Consider the following 21,191-nt stretch of genomic DNA (forward strand, 5'->3'; position numbering starts at 1 on the left):
CAGCATTTCGAAGTATCAATAATAAATTACCTACATTGGATTGACTTTTCCAACTTATAACGTATGAGGCAATAAATCGCACTTCGCCTGAGTGGCCCAGCCCTTCGTATATTTGTCTGTATGTGGCCCTCGGTGAAAAAGGTTTGGACACCCCTGCTGTAGAGGTTACAATTGTTTATTGATACTGGTGTTGATAAAAAACATTTAGGAAATTATGAATAAGAGGTTGTAGGCCAATTATAACACCAATAAATCCATGAAAACTTGAAGTGGTACACTGCATTTCTCCTGTAACATCCGGAATTTGAGGGAAAAACATAGTATGCAATATTCAAACAAGCGCATAGAAGTATAGCAGTTAAAGTTAGTTAAGTGTAACTTAAAGTGTGGGCTATTTTTATAGCTTAGTATTGCATGCACCATAAACATGTTTATACATGCCATTTTAGGCTATCCTACATGTTATTGTAGGAAAAAACTTTAAAGATCCCTGTTCTACTTAGAAATCAAAATACCAGTATGAAAATGAGAATAATGTTACCTTAAACCCACAATAGAACCTCTTGTGGCCTGGATTGCTAAATTGCTTCTTCTACAGGGTCATTTGAAAGAAGATTGAACATTATTTCCAGGGGATCTGGTCAGATTTAAGCAAAAAAACAACTTCTCTGCTACTACAGTCTGACAAAAAAAAACTCATGATCAGCTCATTAGTAGGCTACTGTAAGGCTCCTTCAGTGCTGCTTCAATTGGTTTCCAATGTCTGAGTGGAAATTTACCCTGGTTAACAGATCAGGGTTGGCTTTGTTTTCAAGGTCCACTAAAACTTTGGACACTGGGTGGCCCGGCGGATTAATGCACCCATTATTCATGCTACCACAGCACTGTGTGTGTCAGAAACTCAAAGGCCTTTGCCAAGGGTGTGCAATTCAATTCAAGGGTATGAAGCTGGGTGAAAGAGGCACATATTCACACATCCAGTGAAAGGCAATATTTATGGTGTGTGAGCACAAAGCTTACTCCCCTCCCGCCCCTGTCCTCTTACACACACACACACACACACACACACACACACACACACACACACACACACACACACACACACACACACACACACACACACACACACACACACACACACACACACACACACACACACACACACACACACACACACACACACACACACACACACACACACACACACACACACACACACACACACACACACACACCCCCCCTCTCGCCCTTTAACACATTCCTACAGTTCTTATATTAATTCTGCGAGTGTCTTTCTGCTAAACCTGCACCGTCTGCTGACGTCTATCCGCGCCACATGACGACCTCTGGGGCCGGCAGCAAATTGCCCTGTCTGTGAACTGACGGAAGCTTCTGTCTCTGAGGTGGGACCGGCTGGTACTTTACAGACTGATCCAGACTCAGAGTCATGTGGTGAATGTAAATGTTTGCTTCTGCCCTTAATCCCTAAATTAGGCCAAATTGGCTGTATGAGAATCTGATGATCTTGCGTTTGCACAGGCATTTTCACAAGATGAGCAAAGTATTTTGACGTATATGCAAGAACTGTAGAGGGTGGAGATAATAACATGAAGACAAGGGATCAGTTAATTATTTCTTTTTCAGAACAGATTATATCATTGTTCATCTACTCAAAATTGTACAGTACTTAAATGAGTACATCTACTAGCTATTTTCCTATGTCCTTCTGAATACACCTATTAACCCTCTGTCTAAAATGCTTTATATAAGCACCTGTCTCTAAGCCCCCCTCCCAAAAAGTGCCTGTCATGCTCTGATTGTCTTGGAAGGAAAATTCTAACATTATTTCTCAAGCCGTTAGTGAAAATGCTCAGATGGGGTCGATATATTCTAATGAGCCCGAATGTGAATTTGCAAGGTGAGCCAAATGTAATTAGCTTTGTTGAATCCCATGTTTTCTGCTCTAGCTTTCCCAGATTGTCTACATTGTGAGCTGTTAGGCATTCAGATACCCACATGTATGTGCACAAGCATTAAAAGGACCCTATTATGCTTTAAGGAGTTTTCCCTTTCTTGTAGATTGTTAAATAGGTTTCTGTGCATGTAAATGGTCTGCAAAGGCTAAAATCCCATAGTTCCCTCCTGCAGAGGGAGTTTCTCTGACACACACTCCCCCTACCTGAAACGCCTCCATTGGAGTCCTTAGAGGGGAGAAAAACACCTAAACCATAACAGTACTCCCCCCCTAACGGACACCTCCTGGTGGCCTTTCTGGCTTGCCAGGGAATTCCCTATAGAAATCTTCCAGGAGGGTGTGGTCCAGGATAAGGGCCTTTGAGATCCAGGACCGTTCTTCAGGACCATATCCCTCCCAGTCCACAAGGTATTGGAAACCCCGACCACGCCGGCGAATGTCCAGCAGCCGTCGTACTGTAAATGCAGGGTGATCATCAATGATCCGGGGAGGTGTGGGGGGGGGGTCAGCTGGAGGAGAGAGTGGACTAGAGACAACGGGCTTGAGCAGAGACACGTGGAATGAGGGATGTACCTTGAGAGCAGGAGGAAAACTAAGGTGGATAACACTGGGATTTATGACACGTTCGATTGTATATGGACCAATATACCTTGGGGCCAACTTGCGCGGCTCAGTCTGGAGCGGCAGGTCGCGAGCAGATAACCAGACCCTTTGGCCGACCTGGTAGTCTGGAGTGTGGGTTCGGTGGCAATTTGCCAGCCTCTGGTTACGGGCAGCAGTCCAGGTGAGGGCTGCTCGGGATTCCCGCCAGACTCGGTGGGCACGACGGAGATGGGCCTGGACTGAGGGAACGGTCACTTTCGTCTCCTGGCTGGGGAACAATGGGGGCTGGCAGCCGTTAGAGACCATGAAATGGGACATACCCGTGGCGGAACTGACCAGGGAGTTATGGGCGTATTCCACCCATGCCAAGTGCGAAGACCAGGAGGCGGGGAGACGGGCAGCAACACAACGTAGGGCTGCCTCCAGGTTCTGGTTGGCCCGCTCTGCCTGGCCGTTAGTCTGTGGATGGTCAACATAACTAACACTGCACTCTCCTGGCTGAAATCCTACCTCACCGACAGACATCAGTTTATCAACATCAACAACTGCACCTCCTCTGTCCCAAGGCGTCCCCCAGGGTTCGGTTTTTGGCCCCCTCCTCTTCATCCTTTACATGCTCCGCCTTGGCAAAATAATTTTTTGCCACAACCTTCAATTTCACTGCTACGCCGATGACATCCAACTTTATATCTAAACAAAAACCATCACCCCCACAACACACTCCACTCTCACCAACTGTCTCTCAGAAATAAAAGCATGGATGCAAACAAACTATCTCCAACTGAACAGTGCCAAATCAGACATCATCATCGGCCCCCCATCCCGTATCAAAGACCTCCAGAATTTCAACTTCACCATTGACAGCCACACTCTATCTCCCACATCCGCAACCTCGGAGTCATTTTCGACAGTCAGCTCAAATTTAACCACCACATAAATCACATCACCAGGACCGCCTTTTTCCACCTCAAAAACATTGCCCGTCTCCGCCCATCACTCTCCTCCTCTGCTGCTGAAACCCTGATTAATGCATTCATCACTTCACGACTCGACTACTGCAATAGCATCCTCTATGGCAGGGGTGGGGAACCTTTTTCCTCTCAAGGGCCATTTCTATTTTTTCAACATCCTCCGAGGGCCGTACAAATGATTGACCTCTGCTTAAAAATACTAAAATCACAGGCCATTCATTTGGCCTTTCTTTCATGCCGTGCAAAAAAAATGCAACCTCTTAATCCAGATATCTTACCATGACTCGCGCATGCATGCCCGTGCACGGTTGTGGCATTAGCACCAAAACAGAAAGTATATTGGACACAAGATTTGTGTGCAAATGTATTTAGTTTCCTATCCATGTGGACATGATTTAAGTGGGGAGGGGGGGGGGGGGGGGGGAACTAACCTCCTCCAGGGGGGTCCGGGGTGCATGCGGGAAGATTGTTTTTTAAATGTTGAAGTTAAAAGCATCAATCTGTTGCACTTTGAGAGCAACATTAGGAGATCTATGGATACATCTCTCAACACCCATATGAAACAGAACTGTAAGCAGGTTTATTTTTCTTTATGGATATTTTACAAATCACTCCCCTTTCAAACTGTATTCTTGTTTATTAATAACAATTTTTTTATTTACTGTCATATAGTATTTCATACCCGTTTACTTTATTCTCTTGTTTTTTTTATAACTATAATGATCATATAAAGATGTGCCTTTAACTCACTGGTTGTAGAAAAAGCTTCTTATATTCGTTGGCAAAGCTAGCTAACCAGATGCTAATAACAACAAAGTTATTGACTGTATGATCCGTATGACAGATGAACAGATCGCCACTGGGCTTACAACTAAAGACACAGCCACGCAAAAACTGCGGCATGCGTACGGCTCCTTATGGGTACTGCAATTTTTCCGTCAGAACTGCACCCCTGTCAGACGAGACATATACCACGTGATGGCACGTAAGGCTCGTGTTGTGTTCAAGGACCCTGACCAGGAAAAATTGGCACTCGCTTGTTTAATTTTTTTGTGTTCTAGATTTCTTTAATTTTTTTCTTTTTTGCGTGTATTTATAAATGACCTTGAGGGCCGTACCAAATGGTCTCGCGGGCCGTATACGGCCCGGGGGCCGGAGGTTCCCCACCCCTGCTCTATGGCATACCATCCAACCTCCTCAATAAACTCCAACATATCCAGAACTCTGCTGCCCGCCTCCTCACCCACACCCGCTCCCGAGACCACATCACTCCCATCCTCCAGAACCTCCACTGGCTCCCCGTCCGTCAAAGAACCCACTTCAAACTCCTCCTCATTACTCACAAAGCCCTCAACAATCAGCCCCCCCCCTACCTCACAGACCTGCTGCACCACCACACCCCTTCATTTCACTGTAATGTGACAACATGTGTCATTGATTGAGAAGTGGGACTTAAGCTGATGACTGTTCTCTAGCGGAGTGGCTTAATATGTCTAGATAACACTTAATGGAAAAGTAGGGTTGAGAGGGTAACTTTAAAAATGTACACATACAAAAAAGTAATCCCAACATAATCTGAGTATTAAAAAATAAAAGTAATGCAACCTGATTACTTTTTGTTACTTTTGGATTAATTAAATATCAAATACAATGCAAATAAATACAAGGAAATAGAAATATCAATACTTTGTAAAACAGGAGAACAATGTAAACATAAAGAAGAAGGGACAAAGCTCCCCCCTCCTTAAAAGCCTCCATTGGACTCCTTTGTTTAATCTGTTACATAGTGACATCACTGTAATAATAATAATAATAATACATTTTATTTTCAATCCCAAAGTGCTAGCAGTCCCACTATGTAACACTCCTATTGGTAAGCGCTCTGACACATTCTAAATGATAGGCTTAGGGGCGGGAGATGGTTGACCAACCACAACAGATACGGCCAGCGGACCAATCAGAGCAGACTGGGCTCTGGTTTCAGACATAGGGTGAAAATAGGTGCTGCAGCACAGGCAGTATGAGAAAAACAAAGAGCTTGTTGAACATTAAAGCATGTAAACATGTCACAGTAGAGGCACAAAATACAAATAATATGAATCTGAAAATGAGCGTAATATATGCTCTTAAATGTTTCCGCCTTGAGTGAATGTGAACATACTAACATGCACTTCGATTGAGTTTTACTGTGTGAGAGAGATTTGTGTGTTGTCCACCTTGAGCCAAAAAGATGTGAATATCTGTGCAGGCAGGCCTTGAATAAACATTTATCCTACCCCACTCAGCAAAACACATCTTCCAGACTGTCTGAACAATTTAAAGTATTTCTCTCGAGTGTGACGAAGCACTATAATTTCCAAGAAAGAGCAAGTGGCCAGGACTCAGAGACATACCAAAACTTTACAAGCTGGAATTTTGTTTTATGAGAATAATCCCTATATGTGCATGTTATGCACAGGAACCCACAAAGAATCCTCTCCAATACAGCTTCCTCCTGCGACCAAGACTCAGTACTCCATCCTCTGGAAAATTCCACTCTGCAGTCCAAGACTGTCCTGTGATAAGAAACATGTTATTCCTCATGGTGACAGAGAAAATAACAATTTGGGATTTTTTTTTAACGGGCTGAAAATCCAAAATGAGTTATAAAGTTTACAACCTTCTGCTATAAAACCTAATTGCCCAGCTTTAAATTGCAATTATTTCTAATCTGGCCAAAGACATTCTTTTAAACTGGTTGATTGCAAAATAGAAAAATAATATTCTCAGAGTAAGCCTTTTGGAGACAGAAGGCAGTACTGCTGTTCCTCAACATCACCTCATTGTGAAGTAACTGATAGAAGGACCACAGTGGCCAATCTGTGCCAACATTTATGGGCGAAGCCTGCAAGCTATAGTTCAGGCAGTCAACTCGAGCACCAATGATACATTAACACATGACGCACCTCGTCCCTCTTACAACCAACCAAACACATTCTCCTAAACATGCCGCTCTATTTAAGCTGCAAGATCTGCCTTCCTCTGCCTCGCTAATGCTGCTGCTGCCACTGCTGAGTTCATCATTCAATCATCACTCAATGTTCTATTTAAATCTGTGGAGTGATGAGGCCCAAGCCTATAGACGCCAAACTCAAACTATATGCTGCTTCTAATAAACACAAAGAAACACGTGAGTTGTCTAACTGAAATATAGTTTATGGTGCAAACGCGCTACAACAGCCCAAAACACTTCCATTAGGAGAAACAGAAATTTGCCAAAAAAACATGCATATTAAGAAACACTAACTTGACAAAACATCGGCAATGTTATTGGTTTATTTTAACAATGTGATGGCATGATTACTTCCCATATTATTGCAGTTCTGCTGTAAGCTAGCCAGCTATCATGGCTTACCTTGTCGTTTGAAATATACTGACAAAAAACGTACAATTATGAAACAGACTCAGTGAGAGTGACAGTTGGTAAACAAGGGCTCTGGTCCCAGCTGTGTGCATCACTTTTTAGTGTCCCCATTTTGTTTATGCAGCGCTTTTAGTAAATGTGTTCATGTTTAGTCAAGTCAGTGATTGCTTTCTTAATGCTGCACACATGTTGTTAGGTGGTAAAGATTGTTGTTACATAACAGATAAGGATGACATTGTTAGAGCGTCTCTTTCTAACAATGGACTAAAGAATGTTAGAATTGGAATTTTACTTCCACTGTTAATTTCTATAATTGTTGCGGATGTATTTTCTTAGATCTTACGAAATCATCATGTGTGGACCACCATTAGAAATGAACATGATTATTGTTGGTATTCTTGGTAGCAGAAGCAGACGGAACCTCATTACAGTGACAGCAGCAGTAGTCGTATCAGTAGACAGTGACTGGCTCATATCCAGTTTCCAATTAAAAAGCTTGGCCTGATATATCAGCCTGACCTGAGCACAGTGTGTTCTTTGTTGACAGTGGAGCCTAACAGCAGCAGAGGAGATGTGTGATCAGACCCAGCCTGTGATAAATCATGACTCAGTAGTGTAGCATGATAAGCGAAAGCTGTCCGAACATGTCCCGATGACATAAAGATGAGGGGAGCTGTATTTGTGCTCCTCCTATCTGTCTGCATGACTCTCTCAATTGACTGTCTGTTTACTGTCTATACCCATGGATTCCATGTGTCTGACCATTTTATTATTGATTTGATCTTTCTGCCCTGTGTTTGCTTGTATTTGCAGTCTGTCCCTTCACCTGACTGTCACTGCTGAGTGATGAATTGTCTCTTACTGTCCTCTAGTGGTTTAACTGTAGAGTTTCAGCTGTTGTGACCAAAGGCTTCCACTAGAGGTCAGTGTAAAAACATTTGATACACAAGTTTTTTTTTTTATCTTGACTTAAAAACGTTTAAGGCACAATTGTACAGATACCTTCAGAGTGCTGATACAATACACAATAATAATAATATAATATAATAAGAAATAAGATGATAAGCTTTCTATGGGCTCAGAACAGTCTCATAATACACACATAAGGATTCACGCTTGTATTTCATGATCCGCAAAAGGATTCACACTTGTATTTCCGGACCCACACTTGTGTTTTTCAATGCAAACACAAATGTGTTCCGTGAGGGGATTCCTGCAAGATGGCGGAGTGAGAAGCAGCAACTTTGCAGGTAGGGCTGCAACAAACGACTAATTTGATAATCGATTAATGTATCGATTAATAAAACGATTAATCGACTATTCGGACTATTACTGTATGCCTTGCACAATTTCTCAAATGCTCTTATTTAGCCATCAACTTTTAGATTTAGCTTGAGGTTGTTTTAGGCATGTGGAAACTAACAATGAAGACAATAAAGATGAATACTTGATTCAAAAATACATATATTATTAAATTAACTAAACACATTTTGAACAAAATTAACATTGCTTTTGATTTAAATAAAATAAATAATGTTTCACATCTAAATAAACAACAGTGTTTTAACAAATCGTATTAAATAATGTGATAACAGAACTGTAAACAGAATAGCTGAAACTTTAACAAAATAAATAACTCAGTTACCTCTAATCATTAACCCATGTTTGTATCATTGAGTTAACTCCGTGTGTTGCTGCTAGCATACATAACACCTGACGTGGAAACGTTACTCGTGGTTGGGGCTACAGAGCTACTAGAAAGACAGTCGAACCCGGTGCATTCCTCCGTCTTAATGTGGTGCACTTTTGCTAAATGTTTAGACAAATTGCTCGTGTTACCGCCCTTACATGCTAAACTCTTATTGCACTTTTGGCAACGAGCATTGTCCACATCGAGACGGGTAAATATCGAAAGCCTAAAGTGCCACTATTCGCCCGTTTAAAACGTGCGTTTTACGCGCATTCTTGACGCGTAAAAAACGAGCGTTTTTTAATATGATGAGCCCCACCTTCTGTTTTGCATAGCCAGTACATTTAAAGTGTGTGCAACCAATCAGTGAAGAGTTAAGCCAGACTAAAGCAATCTGTTGATGAAAAGTTCCTGTAACCTACCCCATTGTGAGATTTAGATAGATAGATAGAATAAAGAATAATCCCAATAATTAAATCTAAATTAAACATGTACAGTAAATAATATAAAGTATAAACATATCTACAGTCACAATTTCATTATTGTTATTCATACTTTGTTATGTAGTTTATTAATGTTCCCGTGCTTTCAGTTTCCATCCAGTAATATAATCACAATGCTATTTTGAGGGTGTGTTCAAAACAATCTATGTAATGCAACTTGCTGTACGTACTGCTACACCTACTATTGGGGAATCTGATGAATGTTGTAATGTTTGTGCCGGAGCAGCTTCATCCAAAACAGTACTCCGGTTAGAGATGACACCTGACGGGAAATATAGTCAATTGGTAAACACTGTGAATGAGTGGGAAAAATGTGTAATAAATGCTTTTTAGACAATAAGAAATATAAAGTTAACTCAACTAAAGTTGCTCAGTATTTTTGTATTGTCAATACTATTACTGCATAACTAATATCTCACACCTCAAGGTTTAAAGAAAAGGCACCTTAAAATAAAGATTGGTCTTCCAATACATTAGCTGGTTGATTTTGTGTTTTCAATTGTTTATCTAAAATCAAGTAGCTATAACTGGTACTTATCGTTCGAAGATACAGTCTGGTTATAATGCTGTTTGAAGGAGGCACACAGGTAAGAGCACTAACTAGCTAATGTATCTTAGCTTGAATTAAATGTATTTAACGTATAATAAAGTGACTGCAAATATATGTATCACAAACTTTATAAAAACTTATATTTCAGTCCACAAATACACAGAATAAAGAATACATTCAGGTCAATGTAGAAAAATAAGAAATACTTTAGTCCCCTCTGTCTTCCTCTCATCAGTAGAGGAAAAGTGTGTGTACAAGATAGATATTAATTTTACTCCACAATTTCCTACCGTATTATTAAATAAGTCTGCACAGCTGAGGGGACACCTGTAACTCAATTCATGTGATTTATTCATTTAAAACTGTATTTTCAGAGTTAATCAAATGACAGCCACATTGTTACCTAAAGTGTCTCAAACACATTTAAGGAGTGCAATGCAACTGAAAGGTACACTAATAAAAGTAACAGTCAATTTCTTCAGATCAATCTGTATATTTTAACTTTAAAAACAAGTTGTTCACACAACCAGCTTTGGCCTCTGAGGCAGCCATTACCTGATCTTAGACATGTTAATAAGTACCACAGTTATTAGTTGCAGTAATATGTGCCGCTTCCAAACATCAAACTCTTAGAAAAAAGACTTGTCCTTATTATCTACTGCACACTTTTTTTAAAGCAACACTGACAACTTGCGCCTGTGAGACATGTAATCTCTGAAAATGATGAGACATGCATAACTTCTACAGTGAAAATCGGTCATACTGTAAGTGCAACTTCTGAACACAACACTTTTTCGCAAATGTTTTACAATGCATAATTATTATAAAACCTTGGTTTTAGAAACCTTACCATGTAACAATGGTAACTGTGAGTGAGTGCAACAAAGTGTCTACGCTGGGATGAACAGCTGGGTTCTCAGTCTATTCACTTTTGGGCTCATCTTTTTTCCCCTCAAGTTCCATCAGGACTTTTTCCACAACTTCAAAAGTGGATTGCAGTTATTTCGTATATCTGAAGTTCAGTGCGTATATGAGCCCGAAGAGCATGGCAAAAGCTGTTTCAACCGAGGGCAAGCCGCTAAGGACCTCTGTTCCTTTGATGAGAACCTTGACGTCTTTGGGTCGATGAAACTGATCCTCTTTCCCAATGACAAAGATTGCCATTGTTGCCTGCTCCAGTTCTCCAGCCTCAGCGTCCTGCATATCATGCAAACTAAAGGGAAATGGATGAGGACCACATAGTGTAGTTCAACAGGCATGAGGCGCAAAGGTTTCCCCAAGTTTGCAGCTACCTTTTAAAAATACAAGATTATAGTGGATAAATGAAAAGGAAAGTTCTCAGTTCAGTCGGCCCAAGAGGAAAGCTCAGGAGCTCATCACAAATGACTAGCTTTCTAACCAAGCAGTTATTTGCGTGCAGTACAAATATGTTATTTTTCTTTTATGAACAAACTTCTTGTGAGTGAGTGGGAGGTCTTACCTGGAATTCTTTGATGAGATGGTCAACAGGTTCACCCAGGTAGATCATTCGAGATTTGAGGATGCATTCTCTTCTGATGGCGATGTCCAGTCTGAGTAAGAACAGTTTTATTTATTTATTTATATATATATATATATTAGGGCCGGGACTTTAACGCGTTAATTAAGATTAATTAATTACACAAAAATTAACGCATTTTAATCGCACTTATTTTTGCACCGCGGAACGTTTCTCACTGGATGAGTTTCAGGGGTACCGATTATACTGGAGCACCAACTAACGTTAATGACTTCAAACAACAAACCACAGTGAACAATAGTCAAACATGAACGAACAAGCTGATGAGACCGCTTTGGTTGGCCCCGTGGATGGGACATTTTGTTTTAAAAAACGGACGGATGGAAGCATCGATAAGAGCACGGTTGTTTGCAAATTATGCAAAAAGGAATTTGCATATCACCGCAGCACATCAAGCCTCAAGTATCACCTCAATGCAAAACCTATAGCAGCTAGCGTGGAAGCTCGCGTGGACGTTAGCCCGACTCGGAGTACAAGGACCCACACCCAATTCGCGTTGATCAAACAGTGGCCTATGCAACAGAGAGATTTTATTTTTCATCAGGATATTGGAAGAATAGGAGGGATTGAGGTCAATCACTGGCACTTTTTTATTTTATTTTAAATGGTACAGTACACTTTATGTTGAACAATTTATTATGTTGTTGGTGCAACTTGCACTTTATGTTGAACTGTTTATTGTTTTGGCCAAGGTTATTGAGAGAGTTGGACTGAAATGTATTAGATTTTTTAAATCAACTGTTGGTAAATCAACAAAGTCTGTTATGGCCTCTGAAGCAACAGAGAGATGTTTTCTAATAGTCAGGGTTTCCAATGTTCTGAATGTACTTGAAAGTATTGTGTTATACTTAAAAAACAAAGTGTTATAGTTTACAGAAGGTCTACCTACCTATAGGCTACCTGAATCTCTGAAATGTAGTATATTCCTAAATATGCTATTGCTACACTTTATGGCAAAAATTGCACTTTTCTGTTGGTCTTGGTTAAGTACCACCTTGAAAAAAATAAACAATGTTTTGTTGCTTAAGCTTATGTATTCAGTCATTATTCAATGGTATACTAAAATCCATGTGAAAAAAATTGCTTCTCACTGTTCTCAGGTCAAATATATATATGTGATTAAAAATGCGATTAATGAATTACAAAGCCTGTAATTAATTAGATTAATTTTTTTTAATCGAGTCCCGGCCCTAATATATATATATATATATATATATATATATATTATAAATCAAATGCAAAAAAAAGGACGATTCAGCCACTGATCCCACAGATAAAGTCTTTCATAGATACCTCATCCAAAACCTGCAAGATCCCGGTGGTCTTGTTTCACAACTCCTCCCCTGCTCCTGATGACCTGCAGCAGTTTGGTGGAGTGTTTGTCCAACTGCGCCAAGAACTTTGTCTCCAATGGAGTTGTTGTTATGAACTCAGCATTTACCTAGAAAATATAAGCAGCATAGGAAACAAAAAACACTGAAAATTTATAATACACATATTTTTTATAAAGAGCCAATGGTTTGATTAAAAGTACTCCAAGTCAGCTTGTATGAATGTAACATTTAAATTAATCCACATATTTATTGAAAACCACCACCAAATAAAGACACTAAGAGTAATAGATGTAAAGCTTATATTGTGATATTGATATTGTAAAAATAAAACAACATATTTGCCTTGGCTGTCTATAGTTGTTAGTTAGTTGGGTCCTCATTTCTTCTCCACTACAGGCTTACATCAAAATAATCACCTCTTCCATGTGAAAAAGTGCAGGCCACCGTTCCAAGAGGCCTTCAATGCTTGACCTCTGATGCACTATTTCTTGTCTTCGGTATCCAAACGCCTTCGCCATCTTTTATTTTATTTTATTGATTGCCGGTTGTTTCTTTTCTGTTGCTCTGCCAAAAGGGAAATTGTCTCTTGCTCCATGCTTTGTGGAGTCTCACCAATCGGCAAGGATGGAAAATGGTTGGCCTCAGCTCGCCTGGCTCTCTTTAAATTCTTCGCAGGGTAGGACTCTTCTTGAGACTTGGTTTTCAACGAGTTCACAGCAAGCTCTGCAGATGATTTGAGCTTGGTGTCAAGTCTAGATTGGTTCTTTGTGTACTCTGCATTTCCTCTCTGTAATTGACATTCTGTCTCATAGGAGAAGACCGGGATTGGAAACACTATAGGCCACCGCTGTGTTCTTAATGATTCAGAGGAAGAGCCGCTAAGTAGTACTGTGTCATCTGTATTCACAGATCCAGAGGAGGAGTCTTCACTGTACAGTCCACTTGTAGGGGTACTATTTAATCGTATCTCAACTGGGTACAAGACCACAGTTGTAGAATCCGGGTCTAATTTGACAACTTTGATCACTGTTAAATCTTTAATCGCATGTGTAGATGTAAGATTAACAAATGTGTTCCCAAAATCAGTGTCTTTGTACTGTAGCCTTATGTAACCTTCTAATCCACATGAATTCTTGACCTCCTCAATGAGCTCTTCCATTGAGTTGGGAAACCCATTTCGAAGCTCCAGTCTGACGCTGTTGTGGTCGTTCAAGATGATCAGCAATCGAACAGGTGGTCCAATATCAGCCATGGCGCTCCAAGAGAAAGAGAGATGTGAAGAGGGAATTAATTAAATGCAGGTGTACACTCAATACATTCTTTCTTTTCAAATTGCATTGTGTTGTACTTTACAAAGTATTACATACAAAGTTCATATATATATATATATATATATATATATATATATATATATATATATATATATATATATATATATATATATATATACAGTGTTTCCCCTAGGTTTACTGCCTTGGCAGGGTGCTGGCCCCAACGGGGGGGTACCCACATTTTTTTTGGGAAACATCTATTAATGTAATTTACGCACATGAAGCCGTCGTAATATCGTATTATTTTTATTAACACAACATCAGTACAAACTCTTTGCAACATCCTGGCACACTGTGTTTATCCACACAGTGAGCACTTATTTTTGCTACAGTGGATCTTCCTGGGTTTTCTGAAGAAGGTTTCCAGTGCCTCCTGGTATGGGAAGTCCGACACCTCTGGCCCATTTATTGAGATCCGCATGCAGGCTGCAAGATGGTCCCCCTGCAGCCTGTTGCGGATGTTTGTCTTGACCTGCAAATAAATTCAATGTTAAGCTTTAAAAGTGATAAAAAATACTGATAACTTAAAACGACAAATGCCATTGTGAGAGGTATTTCTTACCCTATTCAGGGTGGAGAAGTCCCTTTCGCAATTTACACTGCTGACAGGGACAGTGAGGGCAATGGCAGCCAGCTGACTAATGGTTGGGTACAGGACCCCAAACTCCTCATATTTTGAGGACAGGTCTGACAATATGTCCAGCTGTGTCTTGTTCTGAAAAGGTTCATCTGATTAACACACTGCATTGCTCATGATAATGTCATGTGAGAATGTTACATTTTAAAGTTACCTTGAGAGGACCAGAGACGACTTGTTCCTTGAAAGAAGCCCATTCCTCAAGGACTGTGTCGAAATCGACATCGGAAAAAAACTTCCCCACCAGTGTCCTCAGGTGTGTGTGTGTAATGTCATTGGGGAGTGTAGTTGATTGTGGACCCAGTATTCCAAAAGCAGCCAAGACTCCAACCTCACTGAACCGCCTCTCAAGATGGGCAATCAGGCCATCAAAATACGGATCCATCACCTCATCAAACAGTGGGGGAAAAATGTCAGTAAACTCTTCAGTCTAAATTTAAGTTACATCAATGATGTCAGCCAAAAGCTACATAATCATACCTGTGATTGAAATCTTTGCCAATACTGCTGTCTGCCCCCTGTATTATCCTGGCCTCTTCTTCCTCTCTCCTGTTCGGCAGAGATGCTGAATGCACCCAGTCCCAAAGGGTCATCAAGACTTTGATGTAGTCTGGCCAAGTGTGAACCCGGTTGATGACCCCCAGAATCTTTTATGCCCTTTATCAATGCCAGTGTGACAGGGACCTAGGAAATTAACCAAATTGACTCAGATGAAAAGATAAATTGGGGTAACCTATGTTTTGCAAAATCAAAATGAATTTAAAATATAGCAGATGATTTGGGTTAGTAAAAACACCTGCTCTTTGATTGCCAGGAACATGACGTCCTCCCTTTGAAAAAGCTTAGAGAGACGTGCCAGGTGCGGAAGCACATCGGCTTGCAGGTGAAGGGCGGCAATGAAGCAATAGGTGGCAAGGAATGAGTAGAGTCCCTTAGCAGTAGGACATTTACGGATCTCCACTTCCTCTGCCAAGGCTCCCAGTACAGCAGAGATATTCTTACTGAGGTTTTTTACAGCCTCATGTTGAGAGAGCCACCGTGTGTCCTTTACTTGCTAATAATGACAGATAAAACAGTTGTTAGTATAAATATTAAAATCTCAATTTATTTGAGGTTTAAAATATTTACCTTCACTTTCAGCTCACACACACCGAGAACCTCTGCAGCTGCCTTCAGAGAAGCAGAGCGGTTTGCACTATTCCTGAAGTACAGGTGGAGCTGTTCTAAATGGTCTCTGAATGTTGCCATGTAAGGCACATCTTCTGATGCGTCCTTACAGGCTAAAGCCAGCCTATGTGCAGCACAATGGACACTGAGGAGCCATGGCCATTCGTTGGACAGCTGTTTTGCAACCCCATTGTGTTTTCCTATTGAATACATTTGTTAATGAATTTAACAAGAAAGAAATATTCAAAATCCAGTTTAATTGAATACAAAAAACCTGTTTGACCTACCTGTCATAACTGCAGCGCCGTCAGTTCCTAGTCCAAAGATTAGATGTACAGGGATGCCCTTCATCTGAATAATGTTTTTTAAAGCCAACACTATAGAATCTGCTTTACCGTCAGTCAGGCAGATCAGATCAGATCCAGGAATTGGCTCCAGAGCTTCCCCTCTTGGTCCAAGTATCTATGTCCATATGACAACATTTCATATATACATTTAAATTATCCCCTCAAACTATGTATTGAAATGTTATTAGTCGATGAAATGTTACACTTTGATTACGCTTACCTGACATGGATGTCCATTTGTCTGCACACAGAAACATCTGTGGTCTCATCTATTTCCAGTCCAATCACTTTTGACTGAGCAATGGCCCTTAATATGGGCTGCTCAACCACTGTTGCAAGAATTTCTAGCATCTCAGATTATTCGATGAGATCTGTAGTTGGTTTTTTGGCCAATCTGAAAAATAGTTGGAAAATGTTACATTTCAAGATGCTGGACATTTAAATGCATATTAATTATTAAACTAATGTACTATTATGCCATAAAAACATACAAATAATTGTCAATATAACGATCTGTTAAAACTAACAAAAAAATACAAAACATATTTTTAACTTAATAAAAAATAAGCATACATGAAGCTTGTCGAAATAGGTGCAGCCCAAAAGATTAGCCAGTTCCAGCAAGGCTGGATAGTTTGTGTGGTGGGCTATTTCATGCTTGATGAGCCAATGTAAGCACTTGAATGCCCCCACCACAGCCTCGTGCTCCAGGATAACTGTTGGCTCAAATGACGCAAGGACGGTGTTGCCTGAAATGAAATGTATCATCATTATCAAGAAGCACAATTCTGTCTGTCTGTTATTGAGACAATTATAATCTAAATAGCATATATATATATAATTTGTACCTGATGTCAAACCCGACTGGCGCTGACAGGCTATTTTGTGATGCTCAGATGCCATATGAACATCAAGTTTGTCCTTTCTGTAGGACTGGCAGGGTGACTCTATAAAGACCCGGGTCTGGCTCCCTCTCACAACCCCCTGTTTGTGTTGCCTACATATCCGGCAGAACATTCCTAAAACCAAAACAGAAATTTGTTATAATTCCGATTCATTCTTTATGTACTCTGCGTTTCATTTATTGGTATATTTGTTTACCTAATTCTGTCTTGTAGAGCCAGGAGGAGTATTTACTCTTTGACAGCCAAGTTTGGTCGAATCCTGTCATCCTGTGACCGGACTTGTGCTGCTTGTCACGATATTTGAAAATTATACTTAAGTACAGTAACAAAGTATTCTTACATTAAAAAGTAAAAAAGTACAGTGTTTTATTCAAACTGTTTTCCCTTCTTATCATGTAGCCTACACTTCTTCCTTTCATTGATACATTTAAATCACCTGACTACAGCATATAACATACCTGCTGCAACCCTGTGCTGCTGCTGCTTCTCTCTGCCTCATCCTCTATTGCTGGAGGCAGCTCCACCTCATCTGATCTCTGATATGAAAGCAATCGTGTTGTGATCATATTGAGCTATTGGTGTGAGTCTAACATTAAACAAGCAGTCTGCTTGTCATACATTGCTGACGATACATTTTAAGAGGAAATTTGTTGAGTCACTGCCGCTAAATTCCGGTAGCATCAAGCTAGCAAATCCTGCATTAGCCTCACATCAACAGGTGTAGACAGAACATCCAATTATCCGGAGCTAATTTACTGAATAAACCAACTCATATCTCCTGTCTTTTTTTTCACCCAACTCATTAAACTATTCTTCTGCTGGCGTTTCATTGTTGTTTTCTGTCAAATTCAATACTGTAGTTCAAAACCGCGGTACCTGCTCACCATCTGTGAGCTATTTTTAGAATGCGCACCCTACGTTCGTTGTTGCGTTCCTGTGTGTGTGGGGGGGGGGGGGGGGGAGCGGAGCGGAGCCCCGCCCTTCAGAAACAGCGGAGGGAGAATGTGAATACGCAAAGCAGTGGACACTGAAACATGCACATACATTGGATAAATAACATAGGCGTTTAGTTTATTTAATAAAAGAGCACATGTTCAATGTGAAAAGTGACCGTAGATAGATTACTTCAGTTGCAATTTGGTGCTTTTTTTATTTTATTTTTTTCTAAATAAAAAAAAAAAAAAACACCTTGAATTTCAGGCAGGGCGCGGGGCTCCGTTGGCAGGGCGCAGCGCCCGGCCAAGACAATGGTAGGGAAACACTGATATATATATCTATATATAGATATATATAGATATATATATAAGGGCTGTCAAACGATTACAATTTTTAATCAGATTAATCACAGCTTAAAAATTAATTAATCATGATTAATCACCATTCGAACTATGTCCAAAATATGACATTTCTTTATGTATATTGTTGTGGGAATGGAAGGATAAATGAAAGAAGGCGGGTATATCCATTTAACATACAGTATGTATGTTTATTATAACATTGTTCTGTGTGTCAAAATGAAAGACAGCCCACACACCTATCAATCATCAAACCGTGGGGTCTTATTTCATTACGTGTTGATTTCTATCAACACGTAATGTTGTCGATGTATATAGAGATGTACTACAGCAAAAGTATTCTCCGTCGGGACTTCCTGCAACAACACCACGCCGTTATCTTGATTCTGATTGGCCAGAAGACATTATCAAAGATTTTCTATTGAGAAGACGATCACTACGTGACAAAAGTTTTCAAAACCGTTTCTGGTTTTCGGTATTTCCAGACAAGTGGCTACTGAAATCAATCTTACTAACTGTTGTCTGTACAATTTACTCGGCGGACTTTATTTTGCTTACTCTAACATCATTTTTCATGGTGTGGCTAAGCCATTTCTTGTTATGGCTGTAGCCTACCCCAGCGCTGCCACTGGTGGGATGTATGGGGCGGGCCATTCTGCACATGCGTTAAATATTTTAACGCAGTTAATTCATCAAATTAATTACCGCCGTTAACGCGATAATTTTGACAGCATTAATATATATATATATATATATATACTCATTCTGACCTTATACATGAATGTATCTTTTAAGAGTTAATAGCCGCATTCTCCCAACTGTATAGTCAGCCAATAGGTATGGATCAGTCAGTTCATTTGAGTCAAGAAGTTCCACCTTCTTTGTAGGACACAGTTTCAGTTCATAGGCTTTGTAATGTTCCCTATACCATGCACTCAGCTTTCTGACGATGAAAAGCAGCTTATTCTTGATAACAATCATCTGGATTTTTTCCGTGAATTCCACGGTTTCCTATTGCAGCTTGAATGGGATTTGAAGTGCAAAGTTCAGTGGCCAACTCTTTCACAACTGATTCATCAACTTGGCAATTGCGATCTTGTAAGAAGTGGATTATAGTCTTTTGGGTAACTGGCACAGAGGTAGTACCAATTAAATATTGCAGCTCTTCTAGAAGCTCATTCACAGCTGCACTTGATACAAGAAAATCATTTTCTAATTTAAGTAGGACTGAGGCAAGTTTTAATTCAAAATCTGTTGAAACTGTTGATTCTTCATCAGGAAGTTCTTCAGATGGCAAATCATCATTCAACTGATCAGTAGTACCCGTTTCAAATTATTCTAAAACATCATACCCATCAAAAATTCCAGGCTTTAAACCATTAAGTGTATGTGGGGTATGCTTCCTCCATTTGTGAGTATTGAAAGCTCCGTAATGATTTGTTTTGTATGAGCAACCAGAAAACATACAATTTACAAATTCATACCCTCATGATATATATATATATATTTTTTTTTTTAAAACTTACCACAAGCAATGCCCATTCACAGGATCATCCACATGGGTAGAACAGTTGGAATAGATGGCTGCTTCCCTGAAGTTTAAAAGAGAAAACCTTTCATTAGTATTTAATTAGCCATCAAAGTGTCTAAGCTACAAGAAGATCATTGACATATTCAAAATATATCAAACATTAAACTTAAATTCGTTACTCAAAGCCTATACTTTATTTTAGGACAGTGGTCAACATTTTGGTGATGTAAAAATATAAAGACACAATGTTGTAAACTAAAGTTACATTTACAATATCTTTATCAATTGAACTCGAAAATTAAAATATAAGTCGCTCGTCAATATGAAAGAAGCCCACTTACTCGGTCCTTAAATTGACGTTTAACACCATAATTTCTACTCTGGTAATAAATACAAATTCATAGTCTTATCTATTTATTTACAATAGAAAACACGCAGCCCGCCTGTTCATACTGTTTACAGGCCACCAAGCCTCAGTTAAGAAAAGGTAAAGTTGATACTTAATGTTTGTCTGAGTATATCTACCTTTGAATCTGGCCATGACTCATGCTGGTAGGCCGCTAACGCTAACGCTAGAATGCCTTATTCAGACATTGACTTTAGCCTTTAGTCGAATTGGAGTCATGGGTGGGTAGTGTTTTTACAGTCCACTAGCTCAGTTAAGAACATTTAACGTTACAGTTAATGTTGTGTTGAGAAATATATGCTCTGCTGAGTGTTCTTCACTGGATAATGCGTGGTCTGAATAAAGCATGCTAAACGTTAGCGCATGCTAAACATTAGCGCAAGCTTTTACGGCCTACTCAGTCAGAGTCACGGCCAGACACACGTAGGCTAACGTTTCCCATAAATAACGTTACATTTTCTTAACTGAGCTACCGGACTGTAGTAACGTTAGCCACCCATAACTCCAAGCGGGCTAAAGGCTAAGCTAATGTCTGGATAAAGCATGCTAGCGTTAGCTTATAAGGGCTATCAACAGCCGGTAAGAGTCACAGCCAGAGTCAACGGAAGATATACTCAGACAAGCGCTAACGTTTCGGTATGTGAAATTAAATTATATTATATATATATATATATATATATATATATATATATATATATATATTAACATTAGTTTATCCTTACCAGTATCACATGTGCTCGTTTTCCAAATGTCAAAGGCTGGATAGAAGCGGATGAAGTCTGCTGGTTACGACGGTTACCTCTGTCACTAACCGATCTGCCCCCCTGCCCGATCTGTACTGCGCATGTGCGAGATGGACAACTACATACGGCAACCCAAATGGGACACTTGACACAATGGCCTTTGGCCAAGCAGAAAAAGAACACCCGACAATATTAATCTGAACGAGAGAGGTTAGTTAGTTAGTTAGTTAGTTAGTTAGTTA

General features: G+C 39.9%; 1 protein-coding gene across 9 annotated transcripts; it reads right to left on the bottom strand.

The window, feature by feature from the left end:
- Positions 1–9,818: 9,818 nt before the first annotated feature.
- LOC307035817 (zinc finger protein 862-like) lies at positions 9,819–21,066 on the bottom strand. Of its 9 annotated transcripts, none has more exons than XM_079675553.1 (12): positions 20,929–21,066; positions 19,796–19,861; positions 16,918–17,088; positions 16,643–16,818; positions 16,290–16,463; positions 16,010–16,184; positions 15,684–15,922; positions 15,352–15,609; positions 15,036–15,239; positions 14,710–14,943; positions 14,481–14,633; positions 14,149–14,390 (listed from the first exon to the last, which is right to left on the bottom strand). In XM_079675553.1, the coding sequence occupies exons 6-12, from the start codon at positions 16,071–16,073 to the stop codon at positions 14,217–14,219; spliced, it is 1,326 nt and encodes a 441-aa protein (XP_079531679.1). In that variant the 5' UTR covers positions 16,074–16,184; positions 16,290–16,463; positions 16,643–16,818; positions 16,918–17,088; positions 19,796–19,861; positions 20,929–21,066; the 3' UTR covers positions 14,149–14,216. The 9 variants fall into 9 exon arrangements, 5 of the variants coding, with proteins under 5 accessions (XP_079531679.1, XP_079531682.1, XP_079531681.1 ...); XM_079675556.1 differs by lacking the exons at positions 19,796–19,861; positions 20,929–21,066 and adding exons at positions 17,171–17,258; positions 17,433–18,133; XM_079675555.1 differs by lacking the exons at positions 19,796–19,861; positions 20,929–21,066 and adding an exon at positions 17,433–18,133 and having other exon boundaries at positions 16,918–17,258.
- Positions 21,067–21,191: the final 125 nt, after the last annotated feature.

This window comes from Notothenia rossii (assembly GCF_949606895.1).
Source record: "Notothenia rossii genome assembly, chromosome: 4".
Classification (NCBI taxonomy): domain Eukaryota; kingdom Metazoa; phylum Chordata; class Actinopteri; order Perciformes; family Nototheniidae; genus Notothenia; species Notothenia rossii.